Raw genomic sequence first — 21,760 nt, forward strand, 5'->3', positions numbered from 1 at the left:
TATTTAATCTTATGCCTTAGCTATCACCTACAAAGGATGATCCCTAAATCTAGCTCATCTCACTCTCCTAACCTTCAACCCTCCAGATGGAGTTGTTCATTGGGCATCAATATATGCCTTTCCAGAATGCTCAGTCAGCTGATTTACAACTGAATTCATCCTTTCCTCAAAACCTGTTTTTATTTCCTATCTTAATTGATCGTATCATTCTTTATCCAGATAAGCCTAAAATACAAAGAACATCCAAACTTATTCCTTCTCACCTCCATCTAATTAGTCTCTACCTCCTGTCTATTTGTAGATCCTGATATCTCTTGAAGTTGCTTCTTTCTTATTCCCCCTAGCCCAGTTTAGGCATGCTTCATTTCATCTCTGTTACCCTCTTAACTTGTCTTACTCTGTTGAATAGCTTGTCTGTGATCTGTCTTCTGTACTGCTACTAAAGGGACCCTTCTAAGACACAAACCTTTCATGTTATTCTCTTGATTAAAACCTCTCATTATAATTTATTGAGTTCTTACAGGGCATTATGCTACTCATTTTACACTGTCTCCTTTAGTTCTTACAACTATTCTATGAGGGGGGAAGATTCTTACTTCCATTTTAATGACTTAAAAAAAAGACTAAAGAACAAAGAAATTGAGTGCCTTGCTTAAAGTTACATTTGTTGGAAGTAGCAGACCAAGTCTTTTTTCTACCCAGACTTGAACTCTTAACTGCTATCCTGTACTGACCCATCATTGTTTGTGGCAAGAGTTCTTTAAAATGGAGCATATAACCCACTGGGTGTGGGAGGAGAGTGTTTGTAACACTGTATTTTATACTTTATGTTTTAAGTATTTTAATTTTGATAAATGTTTCATTATATATGTATATATGTGTGTATATCTATATATTTATATATATCCACACTCATGTTTTATATCTATATTATGAAACATATCAAAGTATTATGTCATCACACCAAATACATATGTGTTTTATAAATATACATATATGTATGTGTTTATACACATATTCATATGTATTATCTCCATAATTTGTATAATATATTCATACTAATGTTAATTTGTATATGTATGTATACACTAATGTTATATATATCATGAAACATGTCTATGTCTATATGTAGATAGGTACTATAGAGAGATATATGCACACACATATGCATATATAAATTTATAAAATAAAAAATGTATTTATAAGATGAATGAAAGTGTATATTTTTCAAATACATTTACACATAAAAAATATGCATATTTTCACGTTGAAGTCCTAGCAGGGGTGGGCAGAGTATGGCCCATGGACCAAATCCAGACCTCCCCCTGTTTTTGTAAAGAAACTTCATTGGACTAAAGCTCCTCCCATTCATTTATGCATTGTCCAGGTCACTTCTGCAATTTAATATCAGAGATAAGTAGTTGTGACAGAGACCATATAGCTGAAATATTTACTATCTGACCCTTTACAGAAAATGTTTGTTAACTCCTGGTCTGTAGGCTAATTTCTAAGCTCCCTGGCAATGCATAACTCCCTGCTGACTCTCCTGTTTCCCTCCCTCATACGTATTAGCTATGTAGAACTCCTGTGTGTGCAGTTACCTGAATATGAAATCCAATATTGTTCCTCTATGCTTTATCCTGTTTCCTTTCCCTGAAATATCACCCCAACTTCATCTCCTTTGCTTGGTGAAATTTTGTATCTATTTTTTAGAACTACCATAGTAACCAGTTCTTCCTACCTCCGTTTCTCATTAAGATAGAGTTAATCATTCTATCCTTTGGACTATTTTTGTATAATAACCATGTATTATCCAGAAATTATACAGATATAGAGAACTATTTGTCTAGTATCTATAAGTGCTCTTATCACACTATTAAAATACCTATGTATCTTTCATCCAAAATGTACAATTTTGACATTTTAATATTTCTAAAGTTAGCATGTGTCTTACACATGATCTATAAATTGGATTTGCTAGTGTTTCCTTCCTTCTTTCCTATTCTGGAAAGGAAGCTACTAGAAAAAGAGTAGTTTTAAATTGATAATATATGTTCCAATTTTTGACATCTTAAATTCATGGAAGTACTTTATTTTTATGTTTTCTTTCTATTCTTGGAGTGCAAGCTCATTGAGAAAAGGATTTTTGTGTTATTTATCTTTGAAAAAGATGGTGTTAACAGTGTCCTGTTCATCATATACCAAGTATTTCATGTTGAACTAAAAATAAATACTAAGTCAATTTATATTGTTCAGTGATACAATTGTAGGTAGTAGTTTCCAGAATTAATAGATTAGAGGTCATAACACAATCAAAATTTAGCAGCATCATTTGTTTATGTTGCAAGAAAAGTGTTTTGTTGTGTGAACTTCAGTAACTTCAGTTAGGTGGAGAAGCTTAGTTGAAAATTCTTTCAGTATTTTTGTTTTAGAGTTTGGGGGTAATATAGGAATGTAAGGCAAATTAAAGAAAAAATGCATAGAATTTTCTTGAAATAACTTGTACTAGAAATCAGATAACACTTTAAGTTTAGTATCAAAATGTGATACTATTGGATGACACAGCAATGTGTATATTTTAGAAAACTGTGTGAGACTTGAAACAATAGAATGACAAATTCTGAGAAGTCTGTTGGGTGACAGTGACAGTTAATAAGTGGATGTATTAGGTAGAATATTAAAACATACCATTCGAAAGTACATTATCCTGTGAGTAACGAACAACCATCAAGCTTTACATTTTCTCTTTTAAGGGGTTGAGCGGGAAAAAGAGGATCTGGAGAAGCAGATGTCAGATTGGAGAGTGCAGCTGAACTTCAGTGCAGTGGCATCTGAGTTAGAGGAAGTGAAGCGGTGCTTGGAGCGAAAAGACAAGGAGAGAGTACATCTGGCAGCACAAGTAGAGGTGACTTTGCTGTTTTTAAGCTGTATTCAGAGTACTTCAGTTCTGTTTCATAGAATTGCTTAATGAAATTTTAATATAAAGATTGTGATGTTTTATGAACTCTAGTTTGGATATAGATAAGGTAAAGTTATATAGATGACCACTTTAATTACATACAAAAATTTCTATGAATTCATTTCTCTTCATTGGGACCTCAAAGTCAGGATACCTATCAAACTTGAAAATATTCTTGTTCCAGTAGCAATTGAGCCCATCCCTCAGACAGAGGGTCCTTTTTTCTTTGAAGGAACGGTTATTTAGGGGGTGAAACTGGCAGAAGGCACAGCAAAAAGTTATTACTGATGTTTTTTTCTTTGGAAACATAAAGGGTTTCAAATCTCCAGCTGTTTTCCATGAGGTAGAGTTGTGATGCCTCCATCAATTTAGAGTTGTGTAGTAGTCATGAATGATGTGGTAACCATGAGTGAAGTGTAACTAGGCAGCTACCATTTCCAGGGTGCCTTTTATCTAGCACAGATGGCGTAAGTATCAGAAAATATTAAAAACCAAAGGAGAGAACTTCATAAAAAGAAAATGGCTTAATTCCTATTTTAATTATGCAAATTAGATCAAACATGGAGGACACATTTGGAAATAGATATGTATCAGTCTTACTCCGTTCTTATTAGTGAAGTTGTGTTCTAATTGTAATAAGTTGCCACATTTGAAGAATTTCCTAAATAATAATGAAAGGTAGAAAATTGGTGTTAAAAGCATATAACTTTATATAATCCAAAGGAAATATTTAATGTTACTGCAGTCTGAGTTTCTCTTTCATCTTGTCTGTGCATCAATAGAAAATGTATTTTAGTTAATTAATTAATAAGCTTTAAGCTGATAGTTAAGTTTAAACACAGTCTAAAATCTCTACATTTTTTATTCCGCCCCACCATGTTTTATGTTTTTGATGTCAAATTTTACATCTTTTTGTGTATCCTTAACTGTTTATTGTAGTTACAGTTGATATTCTGACTTTTAACCTTCCACTAGCTTTTTAAGTGGTTGATTCACTGCCTTTACTATATATTTTCCTTTACCAGTAAGGTTTTTTCCTTTCATATATTTTCCTACCTTTATAGGGCCTTTCCATTTTCACCTAAAGAAGTTCCTTTAACATTTCTTGGAAGGCTGGTTTAGTGGTGTTAACCTCTTCTTAGTTTTTGCTTGTCTGGGAAACTCTTTCTCTCTCCTTCAATTCTGAATAACTTTGCCACATGAGTATCCTTGGTTGTAGGTGTTTTTCCTCTCATCACTTTAAATAAAATATATCATGCCACTCCCTTCTGGCCTGCAATGTTTCTGCCGAGAAATCAGGTGATAGCTTTATGGGGCTTCCCTTGTATGTGACTTGATTTTTTTTTTTTTCTGCCTTTAAAATTCTCTCTTTAACTTTTACTGTTTTAATTATGGTATGTCTTGGTGTGGATCTCTTTGGGTTCATCTTGTTTGGGATTTTCTTTGCTTCCTGGACCTGGATGTCTGTTTCTTCCGGCAGGTTACATTTTCAGCCGTTATGTCATCAAATACATTTTCTACCCCTTTCTTTCTCCTCTCCTTCTGGCACCTCTATAATGTGAATGTTACTATGCTTGATGTTATCTTAGAGGTCTCTTAAGCTCTCCACATTTGTAAACATTCTCTTTTCTTTTTCCTGTTCTGACTTAGTGATTTCAGCTATTCTGTTTTCCAGGTTGCTTATGTATTCTTCTGCATCACCTCATCTGCAGTTGATCGCCTCTAGTGTATTTTTCATTTCAGTTATTGTATTCTTCACCTCTGATTCCTTCTCTTTTATATTTTCTAATTCTTTTTCGAAGTTCTAATTGTGTTTTTCCGTTCTTCTCTCAAGTTCAGTGAGCATTTTTACGATCATTGCTTTAAACTCTGTATCGGGTAAATTACTTACCTTCATTTCATTAAAGTTTTGTGGGTTTTTTTTTTCCCTGGGGTTTTATTTTGTTCTTTTGTTTGGAACAGAGTCCTCAGTCTTATCATTTTGCTTGACTTTATGTGTTTGTCTCCATGAATTAAGAGAAACAGTTACCTCTCCATGTCTTGAAGATGTGTCCTTGTGTAGGAGTGTCTTTATACAGGCTATGTATGTCCAGTGGCTTTTATGGAAGGTCTGGAGCCGAAGTGATCCTGGGCTTCTCCTGGGGTGTACTGGGGGCTGCTCCTTGGTGGTAGGGGTGCTGGAGCTGGAGCCGTGTGGTCTGGGGCTTCGCCCAAGGCCCATAGAGGGCCACCACCTTGGCAAGGGAGCTGGAGCCAGAGGGGCTAGAGTTGGAGCCCAGCATGAACCAAGGCTTCTCCAGGGGTGTGCCAGGGATTGCCACCTTGGTGGGGGACTGGAGAGGGAGGCTTGTGTGGGCTGGGGGGGTCTGATGAGGCAGTCTTGGCAGGACAGCTAGGGTGTCAGGCACTTGTCACTCTGCTGCCTCTGTTCTGGGACTTGGAGTAAGTTTGTGTTGCCAGTCTTTAAGAGCAAAGTCTCAGTTTTCTACAGCCCTCTAGCTCTCCTGGCTGTAAGCCCTGCTGGTTTTCAAAACCAGTTAAGGGGGCTTGTCTTCCAGGTGCCAGTCTGCAGGGCTGGGGTACCCGAAGTTGGGACTGAACCCCTTGCTCCTTAGGGAGGACGTCTCCTTTCTCTTTTGGGTCACCTGCTGGGGGTTGACCTTCTGGGTTCTGACTAAATTACTTCTCTTCCCCTTGTACCTATCTTGGTGTGGTTTTCTTTCTTTATATCCTTAATTGTGGAAGAGCTACCCTGCTAGTCTTCAGGTCATTCTCAGAGATGGTTGTTCTATAAGTAGTTGTAGTTTTCGTGTGTCCTTGGGAGGAGGTGAGCTGAAGGTCTTCCTACTCTGCCATCTTGATCTTGCCTTCCTCTCTACATGTTTAATAAATTCTTACTAGAAATATTCTCAGAGCAGTTGTAATTGTAGGACTTTTAAAGGTTTTTTATGAGAATTATTTAGCCTTTTATTCTGCTGGCAAATGTGGTAAAATATATGATTATTTTGTCGAAGTTAGATATTAAAAAAAAAACAACTATGCTAATGATGCCAGAGGTAGAAAAATCTCTTTGCTGAGTTGTTTAAAACCACATGTTGGTCTGTGCTCCCTCCCTCCTTCCTCTTCTCCCTTCCTTCCCATTGTTTCTTTTTATGTACCATTTATGGAATAAATTGAAAAAACCTCAAGTATGTAGACATTTAAAAATTATTTATAATGTAATAATGCTCTCATTGAAAGAGGCTGGCTTTCCCTAAAGTCCTAAATTAATAGTTCTTTTACATTTTCACATGTGTTACCAGAAGAGTTGGAATTCTCTTGGGTTAGTTGGGGTAAGGTTGTATAGATTTGGATATGAAACACAATTGGAGAGAAAGATTGAACATCTACTCACATATGAAATAGTTAATGACCATCTATTACATGCCAGGCACTGTTCTAGTTACTGGTGACATAGCAATGAACAAAAACCCCTCAGATTTCCCTGTTCTATGAAGATGATATTCTAAAATTGACAGAGAATGTTCTTTGAGTTTGTTGCAAGTATAATTGAAATTCCTTTTGGGGGATGAAATATTTTTTTCCTAATTTCCATTGAAAAGCATATCACAAAAAGACATTGTTCATCCTGGAAGAAATTACCATTTATCAGTTTTCCCTGATTTTTCTCATTTTTAACAGTAAAATAATTAATTAAATTTATATCAGTTGTTTTAGATTTAGTGACACTTCTGATTATGGCTTGTTTATTTTTTATACTTGCGGAGGCCCTCTGAATATCTATTCCTAAGCTATTCTCAAAGTGACATCTAGTATAGACTTTGTGAGAGATATATATAGGTCATGGATCACTCAATTTAATCCCTAACAGTGGAAAATTTATTGAAATTTAATTGAAAAACATTTAGTCTCTGCTTTACTTTTGGTGGTATGGAGTATTGCCTTATACGTTCCATAAAAAGTGGAAATTAATCTCCTTTAGTTGCTTTTTTAGAAATCAAATGTAAGTAAGAAAAGATGCATAAAATGAGATTATTGATCAGGCCCAAGAACATTTGAATAGTAACATTTCTTGTGATCATTAATGTCTTTCTCTTTAACCTTGACCTAACACCTCTCCTGCAGAACCGTATACAGTCTTGTAGACTCATTTTTTCTTTATCTTCCATCCTCATTTCCATCTTTTGTTGTTCTAGTTGTTCAGTGTTTCCGTAGTGTCCTCTTTTTGTGGAAATTCTAAAACTTTTCCTCCCTGAAGCCTTCTTGGATTGTATCCACAGCAAGTGATAATCCTTCTTTCTGAACCATCCTTTTGCCTATGTCACTGAGGATCTTATGGCACCCATCTCACACTGTCTTAAAGTAATCTGGGTATGTTTCTTTAAAATTTCAAAGCAGGTTGAAATAAAGGAGAAATGGGGCTGCAGAAGAAAGCGGTCCTGTCACCAAGACAAATCTGACCTTGATGTTCCTACCTGGTAAAGATACTATTTTTCAATGTCTTGTCCTCTGGACAAGACATCTGGAAACTTGAGTTTTCTGTGTCCTAGAATTAATGTGACCCAGGATGCTGGTTCATATTAATAGTGACACTTGCAAGAGAACAGTATATAAAAGAGTGCCAGTTCATTGATGTACCCTGTGGGAATCCTACGTGGATATTTATACACTATTCTCTTGTGCAGGGCACCAGTCTCCCAATTTTCTGTACGTACATTTTAGAAAGCTGAATTAGTAACCAAAAAGTTGTTGGTGAACACAGAATCAGAGAGTAATGTCGAAAGGACTGTTTGTTCATGGCTATGGTAAGGCTCCCCCACCCTCTGCCTCTCTTGAACAGCATTCTTGTACCCAGAGATCCTGTTTACTTTAGCAGATTCTGTCTTTATTCCTGGAGTATGTTGAACTGATTTCTTCTGTCTTTCTAACAATCTCCTGTGCTTCCACTCTGATGCTTAACCTTCTGTTTACATTTTCTTTTGATATGTTGCTGTGCACAGATTTTGCTCTGGGCCATTTACCAGTATGCATTGATGTTATAATTCAAACTTGTGGCATTCTGGGAGCCACTTATGAATTAAAGACTTAGACCCTTTTCAAATCATAAATGAGTATGGGGTAAGAACCAGGTCTTATCTCAATATCCTTTTACGCAACCCCTGCAAACAATGTCTCACCCATTTTAGGCACTCAGTTAATATTTGTTGACTGAAATAATATATTGTAGAAAAATTTTACGGTTAATTTTCAAAGCTAACATTTGTTGTCCAGTCATTCCTTAAAAGCACATTAATTTCTGGAAGATTTGTCAGTATTCAAGGGGGTACCTTTGCTCTTTCTCACTAATTGCATTAGTTTTTGTTGATCCAGAATATATATTTTAAGCAGTTGTTCTACACTGGGGAAAAAACAGTGGAAATAGCTTGTGAGAAACCCAAATGAAAGCTACGTTTGAGTTTGCATAATTTACTTTTCAAATTCTATCTAAGACCTTAAATCTGTATGTGCATAAAAAATACTAAGTGTGGTTTTTCTCTCTTCTAAACTTGAGTTGAACCTCATTAACCTTGATAGGCTATTTGTATTCATAAGAATTCCAAGCATCCTTGATCAATGATTCCTCCTGATTTAATCTCAGCCTCCATGTTCCATCAACTTACTCTTCTTGGGGGAAAAAAAAAAATTTGACTTTTAAATTCAATGAAGAACTTCAAAGAAAAAGCAAGGTGTTGTACATAATGTAGAGTAAGTTTTGAAAGTGATAATTGAGTGACAACTGACATGATTATTCATTAACAGAAACTTGGGACTGTAGTGCCAGCATTTCCTTTTAAGAAGAGAGAAGATTGTGGAAAATAAATGATAATCAATAATAACATTTTTATGAATAGTACAGTAGAAACAGAAGGAAGATTGTTCCTTTCATGCGTGCTTTTGGGATAAACTGTTTTGATGTTTGCATTTTTTTATATAAAGCTGGCCACTTTCCTATGCAGTAATGCCCACTTCAATACTACTTTTAAACCCTTCTTAGAGACCCGCGGTCTTAGACATCTTAATAACCTTGTCTGTAATTTCCTATTGTACTTCTTTTTTTAAAATCTTAATAATTTCTTCCTTATCCAAGGGCATGTTATAAAATAAGGTATTACCTGAGCAATAAGTAATATTTAATATACAGGTTAGATTATAAAGAAAAATATCGGTAGCAAAACTTTATAGAGAAAGGCTCAAATTGTGGAACCTAGCAGAGATCAAGTCTGCCACTATTGTTAACCGAATTAACTCTCCCATTAGGACAATGGCTAAGGCCGTAGATGCACTGTACTCCGAGTTCTTAAAAAAGATGATTGTTGGCGCAGATGCTGTACAAGTAAAAACTAAAACTCAACAAACCTTTACGCTTCCTGAAAGATTTAGCTTAACTCCAAGGTCTTTCATCTATATGGAAAAAATAGGAATTTTAGGAGTTGTGAAGAAAGGCCGTTTTTCTATTTTCTGTAACTGAGTTGCAACGAATATTTCCATAAAGCCAGAAAGTAGAAGTGGAATGAGCATTTTAATTTTGCTTTTAAACGATCACTAATATTTATTATAACTTATCACTTGAATGTGGTGAATAAAGAAATAATTTAGGAATAAAAATGTCCATTTTCAAGTTCTTTGTTTTCTGAAATCATGATGATTTCTGCATCGTGTTTTACATATAAATTGAATACGTAGGCCTTTGATTCTTTGTGTGTATATGATGTGTGTGTGCTTGTTCGTGTGTGTGCATGCATGCTTGAGGTGGTGGTGAGAGAGGGAGGAGCTTACATTCCTCACAAAATAATGACGTATCAAAAACATATATTAGCTCTAGGTTTAATATTTAAAGCAATTATAAAGATAAAATATAGCCTTGGGAATAATGATTGAAGGACTTGCTTTAGAAAAATGGGTGATATGAAACAAATGAGGTAATGTTCTTGCCTCAGTAATTGATGGTTATTCATTTCTTGACTACCACAGATGCCATTAAAAGGGGGATAAGAAGACTTGATAATAATACAGTTTTAACTGTTCTTGCATTATACCTGTAGTCCTAATCGTTACCTTATCATTAGAGTGATTTTAATTTGATAGCATATCATTTTAAGTGGAAAACTAAATTGTTTTTCAGGTGTTTGTTTTCAGGCAACTCTCTACAAGTGGAAATGAAATTGTACTGAGCCTTAAACCACAGAAAAGTCAGCATGTTCGTTATACTCTTGGAAATGTTCAAATAGTATGAATTATCTTTGTAAGAAAATTAAATTATTCATATGCACTGAGAAAACATTCTTTTAGTTTTTAATAAGTATCCATGGCTAACATAAAGGTTAATGTTAGCAAGTTTTTTCAAATCTATTAAATGCATTTAGTCTCTAGTACTTCCCTGGGTGAAGTGTGTGTTTATATTATGCAGTCTTTTATTTTGGGGGAACCTGTAATGATAAAATGTTAGACTGTTTGCTCTTCCTTAAAGAAGATTATAAATTAGGCACACTTTTGGCAATTCTGATTAAAGAACAGTACCTCCTACTAAGAAAAACTAGAAAAGCTGGGGAAGACATATATTTAAAAAATCTGTTTGAAGTTATCAGAGAGTTATCTGGGGACAAGGACAAGAGGGACAAGGACAAGAGGGATCAAGTATTCTGTTAAGGAGTGGAGTGCAAAGTGATGGGCCTGACACTTAGCATCATTTTCCCTTGTAATGGGTTCTGAATCGCAATTTGCGCAGAGTTTACAACAGAGCTTAGGTCCATTGAAGAGGAAGAGCCCGGTGAACATCTTGCAGTTTCAGTTGGGATACCCAAAGGGCTAAACTTCAGGAGTCTGGGTGAACTGAAAATACACTAACAGTCACAAAGACTGTAACATAGCTTTGAATCTGCTTTGATTTTATCTGTCCTTATCCTTACTGCCCATTTACACAAAAGTACAATTGACTCTTGAACAACATGAGTTTGAATTGCATGGGTCCACTTATATGCAGATATTTCTAAATAGTAAATATTTCAGTACTACATGATCTGTGGTTGGTTGAATCCATGGGCGTGGAGGAACCATGGATACGGAGGGCCAACTATAAATTATACTTGAATTAAACCCCTGTGTTGTTCAAGGGTCAACTGTAAACCGTTTGGGGGAGAAGGTATGATCATCCTGAGCCCTGATATTGTTTCTATAATTTGTCACACAATGTCTAGCCTTTAATCAAAACTTAGCAGGCCGATCAGGAAACAAAACCACACTACTTTTTAGCAAGAGAAAAAAAAGCAAGAAATAGAAACCAGCAGATAGACTATTCAGATATAGGTGTTAACAGAACTCCACTTTAAACGATGGTTATTAATATGTTAAGCAATTAGGTTATAAGATATTTAATCCTAGCAGAGAATAGGACATTATGAAAAGAATCACTAGAAATCTGAGAATTGAAATATATAATAACTAAATTAAGAGCTGGATAGGTAGGTAGAGTTTAACGGAAGATTAGATACATTTTTTTTTCTTAATTCTCCAAAGAATTTTATTTTTTTTCTTAATTCTCTAAAGAATTTTATGAGGCCTCCATCCACATATATGCTTAGGATGTATAATAATGTATAATATAGTATGTGGTTTGGTTTCTGGTTTTGTGTTCTGTTTTTTCTATTTTCTAATTGGCAATGAGAGAAACAACTTATGCAGTCGTTTCATTCAATAAATTTTGATTAAGGGCCTGTTAGGTGTTGGGTCTGGTGCTAGGATCTGGGTGTACACAAATGAAATCAACATTGCCCTCAATAAAGGCACAATCACTGAACTTGCATTTAGCACTGAAGTGTCAATTCGCTAGAAAAACCAGGCCTCTTCAGTGTGGGCGGGCAGAATCACTGTGAGGCTTAAAATGGAGAACCAGGGGTATGGGCTTGGGGCCTTGAACCTTTGGAAGTGGGCATGAGGCTCCTCCATCCCTACTGCACCAAGATGGCTCCTACCCTCCAAGGACAGAACAATATATATATTATATTGTTTATATATTATTATTATATATTATATATGTTATATATATATAAAGGCAAAGAGTCATCAGAAGACAAAACAGCAGAAATATCTTCAAATAGAAATTGGTATTTGGTGATTGAAAATCTGAAAGAATGGTTTCATAGTTTTACAGGTTTAGTGATTTCATTATTATGTCACACTCTTCATTTATATTTGTAGCCTTGGGTATGTGCACAGCCTCCATGACCACCAGGGATGATTATTGTTTTAGCTGGACTCTCTTTGATTGTCTATTTCCCTGCTCCTCCCATTCAGCTCTGGCTAGGCTGACTTTGTTGTTATCTCACTTAGCTTTCAGCCTCTCCACTAACTGCTAGCTGATTTTTTTTTTTTTTTTTTTTGACAGTGCCCTTTGGTATAAATTGCTCCACAGTCTGATTCAGTTAAGGTTGGGCCTCTTTGCAAGGCTAGGGTGTTGCCAGTCTTTGGGGCATTCTCTGATCCCAAGAGAGCTCTCCTTAGCTATCCTTTACTTGATTCTATTAAACTTCTATCTGATCTGTTGTTTCACTTGTTCCTACTAGTGATATGGAAACCACCAGCCTCTTAACTGCTCACACTCAAGACCGCCACTGTTTTTGACATCATCCTTAGAAATGAATTTTCTTATGCTCTGTCACAAATAACAGCAGAGCTGTTGAGCTTTCTGTTCATATGACCTCTCTCCTTCTCAGCAGAACCTCTGCATCCCTGCGTTGGAGCTGAATTCAGGGACTATAATTTGTTTCCCTCTGGAGTGATACTCCAGCTCTTCAGGTGTGGTGTTGTGTAGGAATGGTAGTCTCTGATCTTCACAGTTTGCCCCTTCTGTTATGGATCCTTCACTGTATTGAGTGAACCTGGGCAGGGGAAATCTAGATGTACTATGCCTTTTGCCCTACAAGTGGGGGTTGGTTGGGGGAAAGGAGACTTGTCCGTTGGCTGTGTCTTCTTGGGATAGAGCTTCTGCAATTCTGATCTGGGGGCCTGCCCCTCTATGGGTGAATTTGTAGCCCTAGACTGGGAGCTGGACTTAGGAGAAGCCCTGTCTTCTTGGGCTATACTTGCCTGGAGTGTTGCTTCATTCACACTTAGCTAGGGAAGCGTACATTGGAATAGATTGTGGCTGAGATGCCACAGCCTCTCATTATTCTTACCAAGATTTAGTAGATTTTCTTAAATAAATGTTTCTTTATCTGCTCTATGCTCTTAGGACAATTTCCAGATGTTTTAAATGGTTTTTATTTTTTAAAATAATTTTTACCAGTTAACTGGTTGTTTTGCTGCGAATAGGGTCTGCTAACCTCCTTACATGGCCATTTGGGAAGTCTTCCTCCTTGGGAGAAATAGTGTACCAATTAGGAAAAAAATATGCACTCTGAGTCACAGAGAGACAAATGATGGAAAATATGGAAACATTTGTAACAGATAGGTGGGACATAATGAAAGGTTCTGAAGTTCTAATGTATATATAATTGGAATCTTAAAAGCAGAAGAGAGAGGCAGAAGCAATATTTGAAAAGAAAAGACATCAGTTCCCATAATTAAGAAGTCCTAAGAATCCCAAGCAGGACAGATACAATAAAAATCACAACTAGACATGTCATAGTAAAATTAGTAAAACCAAAGAGAAAGAGAAAACCTCAAAGGCAGCTAGAGGGGAAAGAAGATGTATTACCATAAATGATCAAAATGGAAACTAGAAGAATAGGAAGATGTCTTCAAAGTACTGAAGTAAAATAATTGCCAGTCTAGATCCATACCCAGTGAAAATATTCTTCAGAAGTGAAGGTGAAGTAAAGATATTTCTAGACAGCAAGAACTGATGAATTCATTTTTAGCAGAACTGATACGGTCAAGGTAATTTTTTGAAGAGGAAAGAAGAAAAATGTAGCAGGGAATGAAGACCAATACATGGGGTAAAAATTTGGGAAAAGTCTAAATGAATATTGACTTAAAACCAGTTGTAATAATATCTGATTTAAATTATTTAGAAAATTAAAATTACATCAATAATACTGCTTAATTTGGGAATTGTACATTAAGTTGAAGTGTTTTTAAAGTCCTTGGTTCTAAGATGAAGAAAGTTGTAAAATTACTAATCTAAATGTTAATAAGTCGAGGATGCATATAGAAATCTCTAGGGTAGCCACTAAAAGAAGAGTAATGGATAAATAACTAATACAGGGGAAGAAAATGAAAGCATTCACAGCATCCAGTAAACAAAGATTTCTTACTAGAACACCAAAAGCATGAATCATAAATGAAAAAATATATAAATTTGATTTTGACAGAGTTAAAAATTTCTGCTTTATGCTTGGTACCATTAGGAAAATGAAAAAAAAAACAAGCTACATTGGGAGGAAATATTTACAGTACACATATTCAAGTTAGGACTTGTGTCATCTTTATATATCATTTGTGTATATTTGGTTTATTCCAGTAGTGCCTGGTTGATTTAAATAAAGTTTGTAGAGTAACCAGCATAAGAGAAAAAAACCATTATTACCTCAACAGATAAAGCACTTATGAAAATTCAACATCTATTAATTAGGGAAACTCTTAGTTAAGAAGAAGAGAGGGAAACTTCTTGATACTGCAGAGTACCTACTGAAAACCTATAGCAAACACCATGCTTAACAGTGAATTATTGGTTGTAAATGAGGCAAGCACTTCCCTCTTATTCAACAACATACTGGGACTCCTGGTCCAGGCAATAATGAAAGGAAAAAGAAAGGTATCTCTTTGGAAAGGAATGAATTATGCTGTCTTTATTTCCAATTGATATTTTAAAAATCCAACAGGCTATAGAGATAAATTACTAACATTAAGAAGTGATATATTTCAGTTAAGACACAAAATCAAATGTCAAAATAAAATGAACTTTGACCAGAGCTTTAAAGCTAAACCAAAAACAAGCAAAAGAACCCAGTGAATCATTTTCAGTCACATTGCTCCCACAAAACATATTGTCCTAAGTATTTATTTTTATTGAGAACAAAAAATTTTTTTTCACTCAAGTAAAATTTATGCAATTTGTTTTAAACTTAGAAAAGAGAATGTACATGATCAACATTAGAAACAAAGGCTCTACCTGTAGATATAAAGGATAAGAAAAATTAGAAAAAACATCAAGTGGTTGCTCTAGGTTAGCAGGGTCCAGTAGCCCTCCAGCAGTGATAGAGATGTTTTGTATCTGCAGTGTCCACACAAGTTAGCCAGATGTACGTATTGAGCACTTGAAATGAGGTCAGTGTGACTGAATTTTTAATTTTACTGAACTTTAAATATCAGTGGAATTAACAGGTGGCAATGTGATTAGATGGTATGAAATTGGCTTAGGAGCCATATCTTGAATTCTCATTGGTATAGAAAACACTGATTTTACTTTGATTGTCTGAATGTGGTCTGGCTGTGTGGGGGGAGGATCATATTCTTTGACTTTATTGAGGGGCTGATTATAGAAGCATTTCTCAAAGCCATCCCCTTCTATGTCTACCATAGTTAAAAAAGGGATTATTTTTATTTTTCCTTTTTTGTGGTAAAGTACACATAACGTAAAACTTAACTTCTTAACCATTTTTCAGTGAACCGCTCAGTGGTACTAAATACTTTCAGATTGCTGTGCAGCTATCACATCATCCATCCCCATCCCCACTGAAACTCTAAACATATTAAAACAGTAACCCCCCATTCTCCCCTCCCCCCAGCATCTGGCAATGACCACTATACTTTGTGTCTATGATTTTGACTACTCTAAATATCAATACCTCATGTAAGCGGAGTCATATGGTATTTGTCTTTTTGCGATTGGCTATTTCACTTACCATAATATCCTCATATCCTCAAGGTTCATCCATGTTGTAGCATATTGCAGAATTTCCTCCCTTTTAAGGTTGAATAATATTCATTGTGTATATATATATCTATATCTATATCTATATCTATATATATATATATATATATATATAGCTTATCCATGCGTCAGTTGATGAATAGTTGGGTTGCTTCCACATTTTAGTTATTGTAAATAACGCTGCTTTGAACATGGGTATCCAAACATCTCTTCAAGACCTGCTTCCAGTTCTTTGGGGTACGTACCCAGAAGAGGAATTGCTGGATCATATGGTAATTCTGTGTTTAATCTTTTGAGGAACCACCATCCTGTTTACTAGAGCCGCTGTACCATTTTATTTTCCCATCAACAGTGCACAGACGTCCAATTTCTCCACCACTTGTTTTCTGTTTTCTGGTTTGTTTTTTTTTTTTAAAGTAGTAGCCACCTGAATGGGTGTGAGGTGGTATCTCAAGGGATCATTAGTTTTGTTCAAAACACTTTACAAAAAGAAAATAGGCCTCTTTTATCTCATTTAGCTTTCCTTAGCTTCTCTTTTCTCCTTCTGTCTAAAATAGAAAAATTGATTTCTCCCAATTGCACAAGGTTATTGTATCATATAAGACAATGTGTCTGATCTGTTTCAAATAAATCGTAATGCTCTATAATGATGTAGAGCAATAGTATTGTGCTATGTTACACTTAGTTTCTCCTCTTCATGATATGTCATATAATTAGGAATAATATTTCTTTAGTTGAACTACATAATTTATCTTCATCCTCTAAGCTGCCACATCAACACTGGAAAGTCACAGGTGAACATCTTTCTCCGATACCTGCTTTGGGCTGTTGCATTTCATAGCAAGTGTGTAACCACAGGTTGTTCCACCTCCAACAAGGGTTGTCCCAAATACCAATCTGCTTAAAGCAGTTGCTTAGAACAGTTTTATCCTATCTGTATTCAAATTTTCTTTTCCCAGAGTGCCTACTTTAAACATCAGAGTTGCAGAGTTAAATTTATCAGTCTATAGAGTATGAGAAAAATTAAGAAAACGCAAATGTACTTTGAGATATGTGTGCCAGGGTCAGAATTCCCCTAGTGTGTTGCTGGGGCCTTAGATGATAATTATATGTCCCCCTGTGTTTTAAGTTAAACGCTCTGAAGAAATGTGTATTTAAAATGTTCTGTGTAGTGAACATCACTGCTAATAAAGCAGAAGTTAATATTTTATTTCTTCACAAAGAGATGAATGTATTTAATTAATTGAACCTTACTTTGTGTACTTTGCTTAAGCTTAGTATCATGTTTCATTAAAAAGTACAAGGAAACTGTAATTGTATGAAGCAGATATGTTCTCATAGGACTTGTGGAGAAATAATTATTTTTAATCACTGAGAAAGACTGAGGAACCTATTATTTGGAAGTAACATCCTTTGTGTGTCTCTGCTTCATTGGGGGAAAAGAAAATGATAATAGTATATGTGGTCAAAATTAGTATGATAGAAAAGGCAGAAGGTTAATGTTTTTAAAGGAAGAATATTTGTGACATGGTTACCATAATGGCCCCTGATGTTTTATGTGGCTGATCCCTCACTCATTAAGGGTTTGAAGCAGTTTTTAAAGATTATTAATACGTGTTTTGCTTGAGTTAAAAATAATTGACTCATAGATTTTAACCAATCATGACTTTAAAAAAAAGTTTTAAATAGTATGATCCCAATGAGTGGTGGCCTATTTTAACTGCATGTAGGTATATTTCAGTGCTACCACACTTGTTTTGACTGATTTGAGTTCTTTTATTAAAAGAGACTTGCCTTATTTCTTCCTACTGTGGAAAATTGATTAGTTGTCCTCTCGGTATCTGTTCATAAAACACCTGAATTATGCCGAAATGAATGAGTTCATCAAGACATGTAAGAATATGTCAAGTTAATTTCCCAGTAGAGGTGATTGGGGCATGGCTTAATTGAGAATCTGAGAATTTCTGGTGAAATCCTATTAAATCTGTTAGTTCTTTTATTTACTCAGTAAAGGCAAAACTTTATAATATCAGTTAGGGTTTAGTATGGGAAATAGAACTGCTTTAGGTATTTTATACAATAGTTGTTTATAATGTTGGCAGATGTGGCCCTGCCTAGGCTTCCAAGAAAGGATGGATAGCACAAAGGGAGAGATTCACTACAGAACAGAATAAATTTTATCTTTTATGACCTTGATGGCAAGAAGTAAAAAGCCAAATTAGCAAGTATATGGTCCCTACCTCTCTTCCACATTCTAAATCTCTAAATCTCTCTGCATTGCATCTGATTTGCCCCTGGAACCTAGCTCTAGGGAGTGCTGAGCATTTGGTTTTGTAGCCTCCATGGAATAGGAGAGTATATTAGGAAGTGGGGCTAGAGGCTGACTACTATTGGGTCATACACAACAGTGCAGTAATCAGGTTTTTCTTTCTGTTGAGAAACATGACCTTGCCTTATCTTTTTCATAGCTTTTGAGCCTAACCTGGTGGTACTTGGCAAACACAGGTTGAATTCATGTTAGACCTAATATCACATTTACAAACACATATCCATGCATTAGTAATGTTATATTCAACCTGTAGTTTCTTTACAGTTTTTTTTTTTAAAGCTTCCTGTCCATTTTAGTTGAAACTAAATCATCTATGAATACAATTAACTGGTCACATGAAAACAAAAATGTTCCAACATGCTGGAAAAGAGTTTAATTTCAATAAAAACAAAAAAAAATAAAATTTTAATATTTTTTCCTGTTACTTGAGTTAATCATCTTCCTCACTGGGCTCTTTGCATCTCGTTTTGGATATAATGTTACTGTTTTCTTCAGTCAGCATTTTCATCTTGTCCCTGCTTTAAGGAAGTCATATTTTGGGCTGGAATTAGTGAACAAATACATTGTTCACATAGTGTTAAAGATGATTAACTGAATTCTATTTCAAATGGTATTCTACTTGAGGCTTGTTATTTATTAGCTTTAATGTCACTGTTTTTTTTCCCTTGTAATGAACTGAGCTTTATGCTTTAAACATCATTTTTGTTTCAGTGTATCACTTTGGTACATTCAAACAGTTACTACTTTTATTCTATTGGGTTTCTAGGAACTGTATTGTAAAACAGATTATTCTATTGTGGTTTGTGTGTTTTTAAATGGTAAATATTATAATTAAGAGTTGTGTTTCCAACCAAGGGTTTTTAAACCAAAATATTTTATGCTTAAAATGAAGTTGTCATTGATGCCAAGATGTAAAAATTCTTAATCTCTATAATAATTAAAATTTTAAAATATTCTTTATTTTTGGTAAAATGAGTATAATACAAACACCACATAATTTTACAGTGCGTGTGTTTAGCACACGAAAAAGTGTGTATGTATAGGTACAACTGTTGTATTTTTCATTAGTAAATAGAGTCTTTACACATGATTGTATTTCCATTTGGCTTGCCCCTATTTTGGTATTTTTTCCAAACATTACAGAATCAAATTATTTGAATTCTTACAGAAGGCTTTATTTGTGAATATTTGGGAAAGGTGTCTTATTGATCAGATTTTCTTGTTAATCTTTTTCCTCTTCCCCGTACTCCTTTCAATCCCGTTTCCCCTACCAACACCAATGTTAAGGCCATGTCCATCCTGAAAGAAGGCATCAGAGGGAAACAGGGCAGGAGTGCTAGGCATGCTCTTGCCGTAGTGCTGTTGGTTGTTTGAGTTCTGGGATTGGCTGGCATGAGCATTCATTGTCTCTCTATCTCTGTTTCTGTCTCTCTCTTCCCCATCCTTCCCTCTCTTTCTCACTCTCTGTTTATTACTTTCAGCAGCAACTTTGAATTATCTTCTTTTTGTTCCCTTTGTCACTCCCTAATGTTGTTCGGGGCTCTTTTCTTTGGACAAATAATTATTGTTAGAAAACATTATATAATCAGGTAAAGACATAGAAGAATAAAACATAAGTATATATTTGGTAGCATAAATGGGGAAGAGGCAAAATTTGAAATAGAGAAGAAAGAATTGCTCATATTTATCACATTTATTCAAAATAACTTACATGTCTGCTTCCCCAACTAGGCTGTATGGTTCTCCAGAGGAGTAGAACATAGAACCATACTGTCTTACTCAGCTTTGTGTCTTGGCAGCTTGGTTGTTGCTGAATGCAGTAAGTGTTTATTGGACTGAAGGGAAATATATCTGTATTTTCTTTAGGAAGACTGACAAGTGTCAATAGTGTTTTTTTTTTTTCTTGTCTCTTAAATGCCACTGTTCCTTCTTGTCTGTTGTAAACCAGCTCCATCGAATTTGATTGCTGAAATTGAACTTAGATGAGAGAAGAATTGGTTCTCAAAGTCCTTTCCTGCTTTAAAAGGATGATCTTCAATGATTTTTAATGTTGCTATAATATTTTACTATCCTAGTGTTAGGATAATGTCCTTTGGTGATTAATCTTTCTCAAGCACATGTCTGATCATGTTACACCCTTGCTTAAAAACTGTTGAAAGCTTAAACTGGATTTTGGCATCCCCGCAACCTGATTTCTCAACTTACCTTCCAGTCTTCTTTAGCCCTCTTGAGCTATTACTCTTCATGAGCAGCCTCAGATGGCTCGCCCACTCTGCGGCTCTTGTGCATGCTATCATTGGTCATGGATGCTCATCTCCTTTCCATCAGTGACCCAGTCTTTTCTCTTCTTTACACTTTAGTTTGTCCATTGTGTCCTTACTTTGTCTCCTTCTTTATGAGGTCTTGCTGATCAGAATAGTTTCTCTTAAATTTACAAACTTAAATCCTGTTTCTAGTAGTTACCGTTGATATTGCTTCCCTCCTGCTTGGTCATATTTGCCCCAATCAGTATTTCTCTTACAGTACTTTTCTGGTTTTTTTTAACCCAAGTCAACCTTATCCTGTGGTTTTTCTCTCTGTTTCAGAAAAAGTTCTAGAAACTTCTATGCATCAGAGATTGTATAATTCCTATTCAGGATTTCCTTCTGTCTCAGGAAGGAGCATGGCAACTTATTTAATTATTAAGAAGGTTGGCTAGTATCCAAGTCAGTAATATACTGATGTGGGATCAATATTGGTTTGAATATTAGGGACCTGTGGCTGAAAACTATCTCCCTTATCTTGGATTGATCACTTTATCTTCTGCTGCCTTCCATTTCCTTATCTCTAAAATGTAGGCATTGGATTGCTTCTTTAATTCTAACATTGTTTCTAGTTAGTTATAATGAGCTATCATTGTTGAGTTTCTGAAATGTGCCAGTCACTCTTCCAGCTGTTTTATCTAAGTGATCTCATGTAGGTCATCATTCTTCTGTGGTGTAAATGTTTCTGAGCCCATTTTATAAATTCACTTGTTACTTTGGTTCACAGATAGTAAGCAGTTCTTCTAAGGTCATAGACTGGCAGAGCTGGGATTTGAACTCAAGCCATGCTCTTTCCGTGGTATGCCACCGTCTCCCTATAGGTGTTACTTTGGAGTCTTTTAAGTCTAGCTGTTTTCTCATTACCATTACAAGTTTCCACATGAAGTACATAATACTGTATATGGAAATGTTTATTTAAAATAAATGCCATTCACTGTACCCTGGCTTATTTGGGGCAGGGTTTCACTTTTATTTTATTTTATTTTTTTAATATCTTTATTGGAATATAATTGCCTTACAATGGTGTGTTAGTTTCTGCTTTATAACAAAGTGAATCAGCTATACATATATCCCCATATCTCTTCCTTCTTGCATCTCCCTCCCTCCCACCCTCCCTATCCCACTCCTCTAGGTGGTCACAAAGCCCCGAGCTGATCTCCCTGTGCTATGCAGCTTCCCACTAGCTGTTTTACATTTGGTAGTGTATATATGTCCATGCCGCTCTCTCACTTTGTCCCAGCTTACCCTTCCCCCTCCCC

At 35.5% G+C, this 21,760-nt stretch overlaps 1 protein-coding gene across 1 annotated transcript in view; it reads left to right on the plus strand.

Annotated features, from left to right (window-relative positions):
* CEP128 (centrosomal protein 128) overlaps positions 1-21,760 on the plus strand; it is a 412,227-nt gene that overhangs the window by 87,186 nt on the left and 303,281 nt on the right. The window contains exon 11 of the mRNA XM_065871644.1: positions 2,754-2,905. Within this exon, the coding sequence (XP_065727716.1) occupies positions 2,754-2,905 (152 nt within the window). The remainder of the gene's footprint in view (positions 1-2,753; positions 2,906-21,760) is intronic.

Source organism: Phocoena phocoena, chromosome 2, assembly GCF_963924675.1.
Source record: "Phocoena phocoena chromosome 2, mPhoPho1.1, whole genome shotgun sequence".
Classification (NCBI taxonomy): domain Eukaryota; kingdom Metazoa; phylum Chordata; class Mammalia; order Artiodactyla; family Phocoenidae; genus Phocoena; species Phocoena phocoena.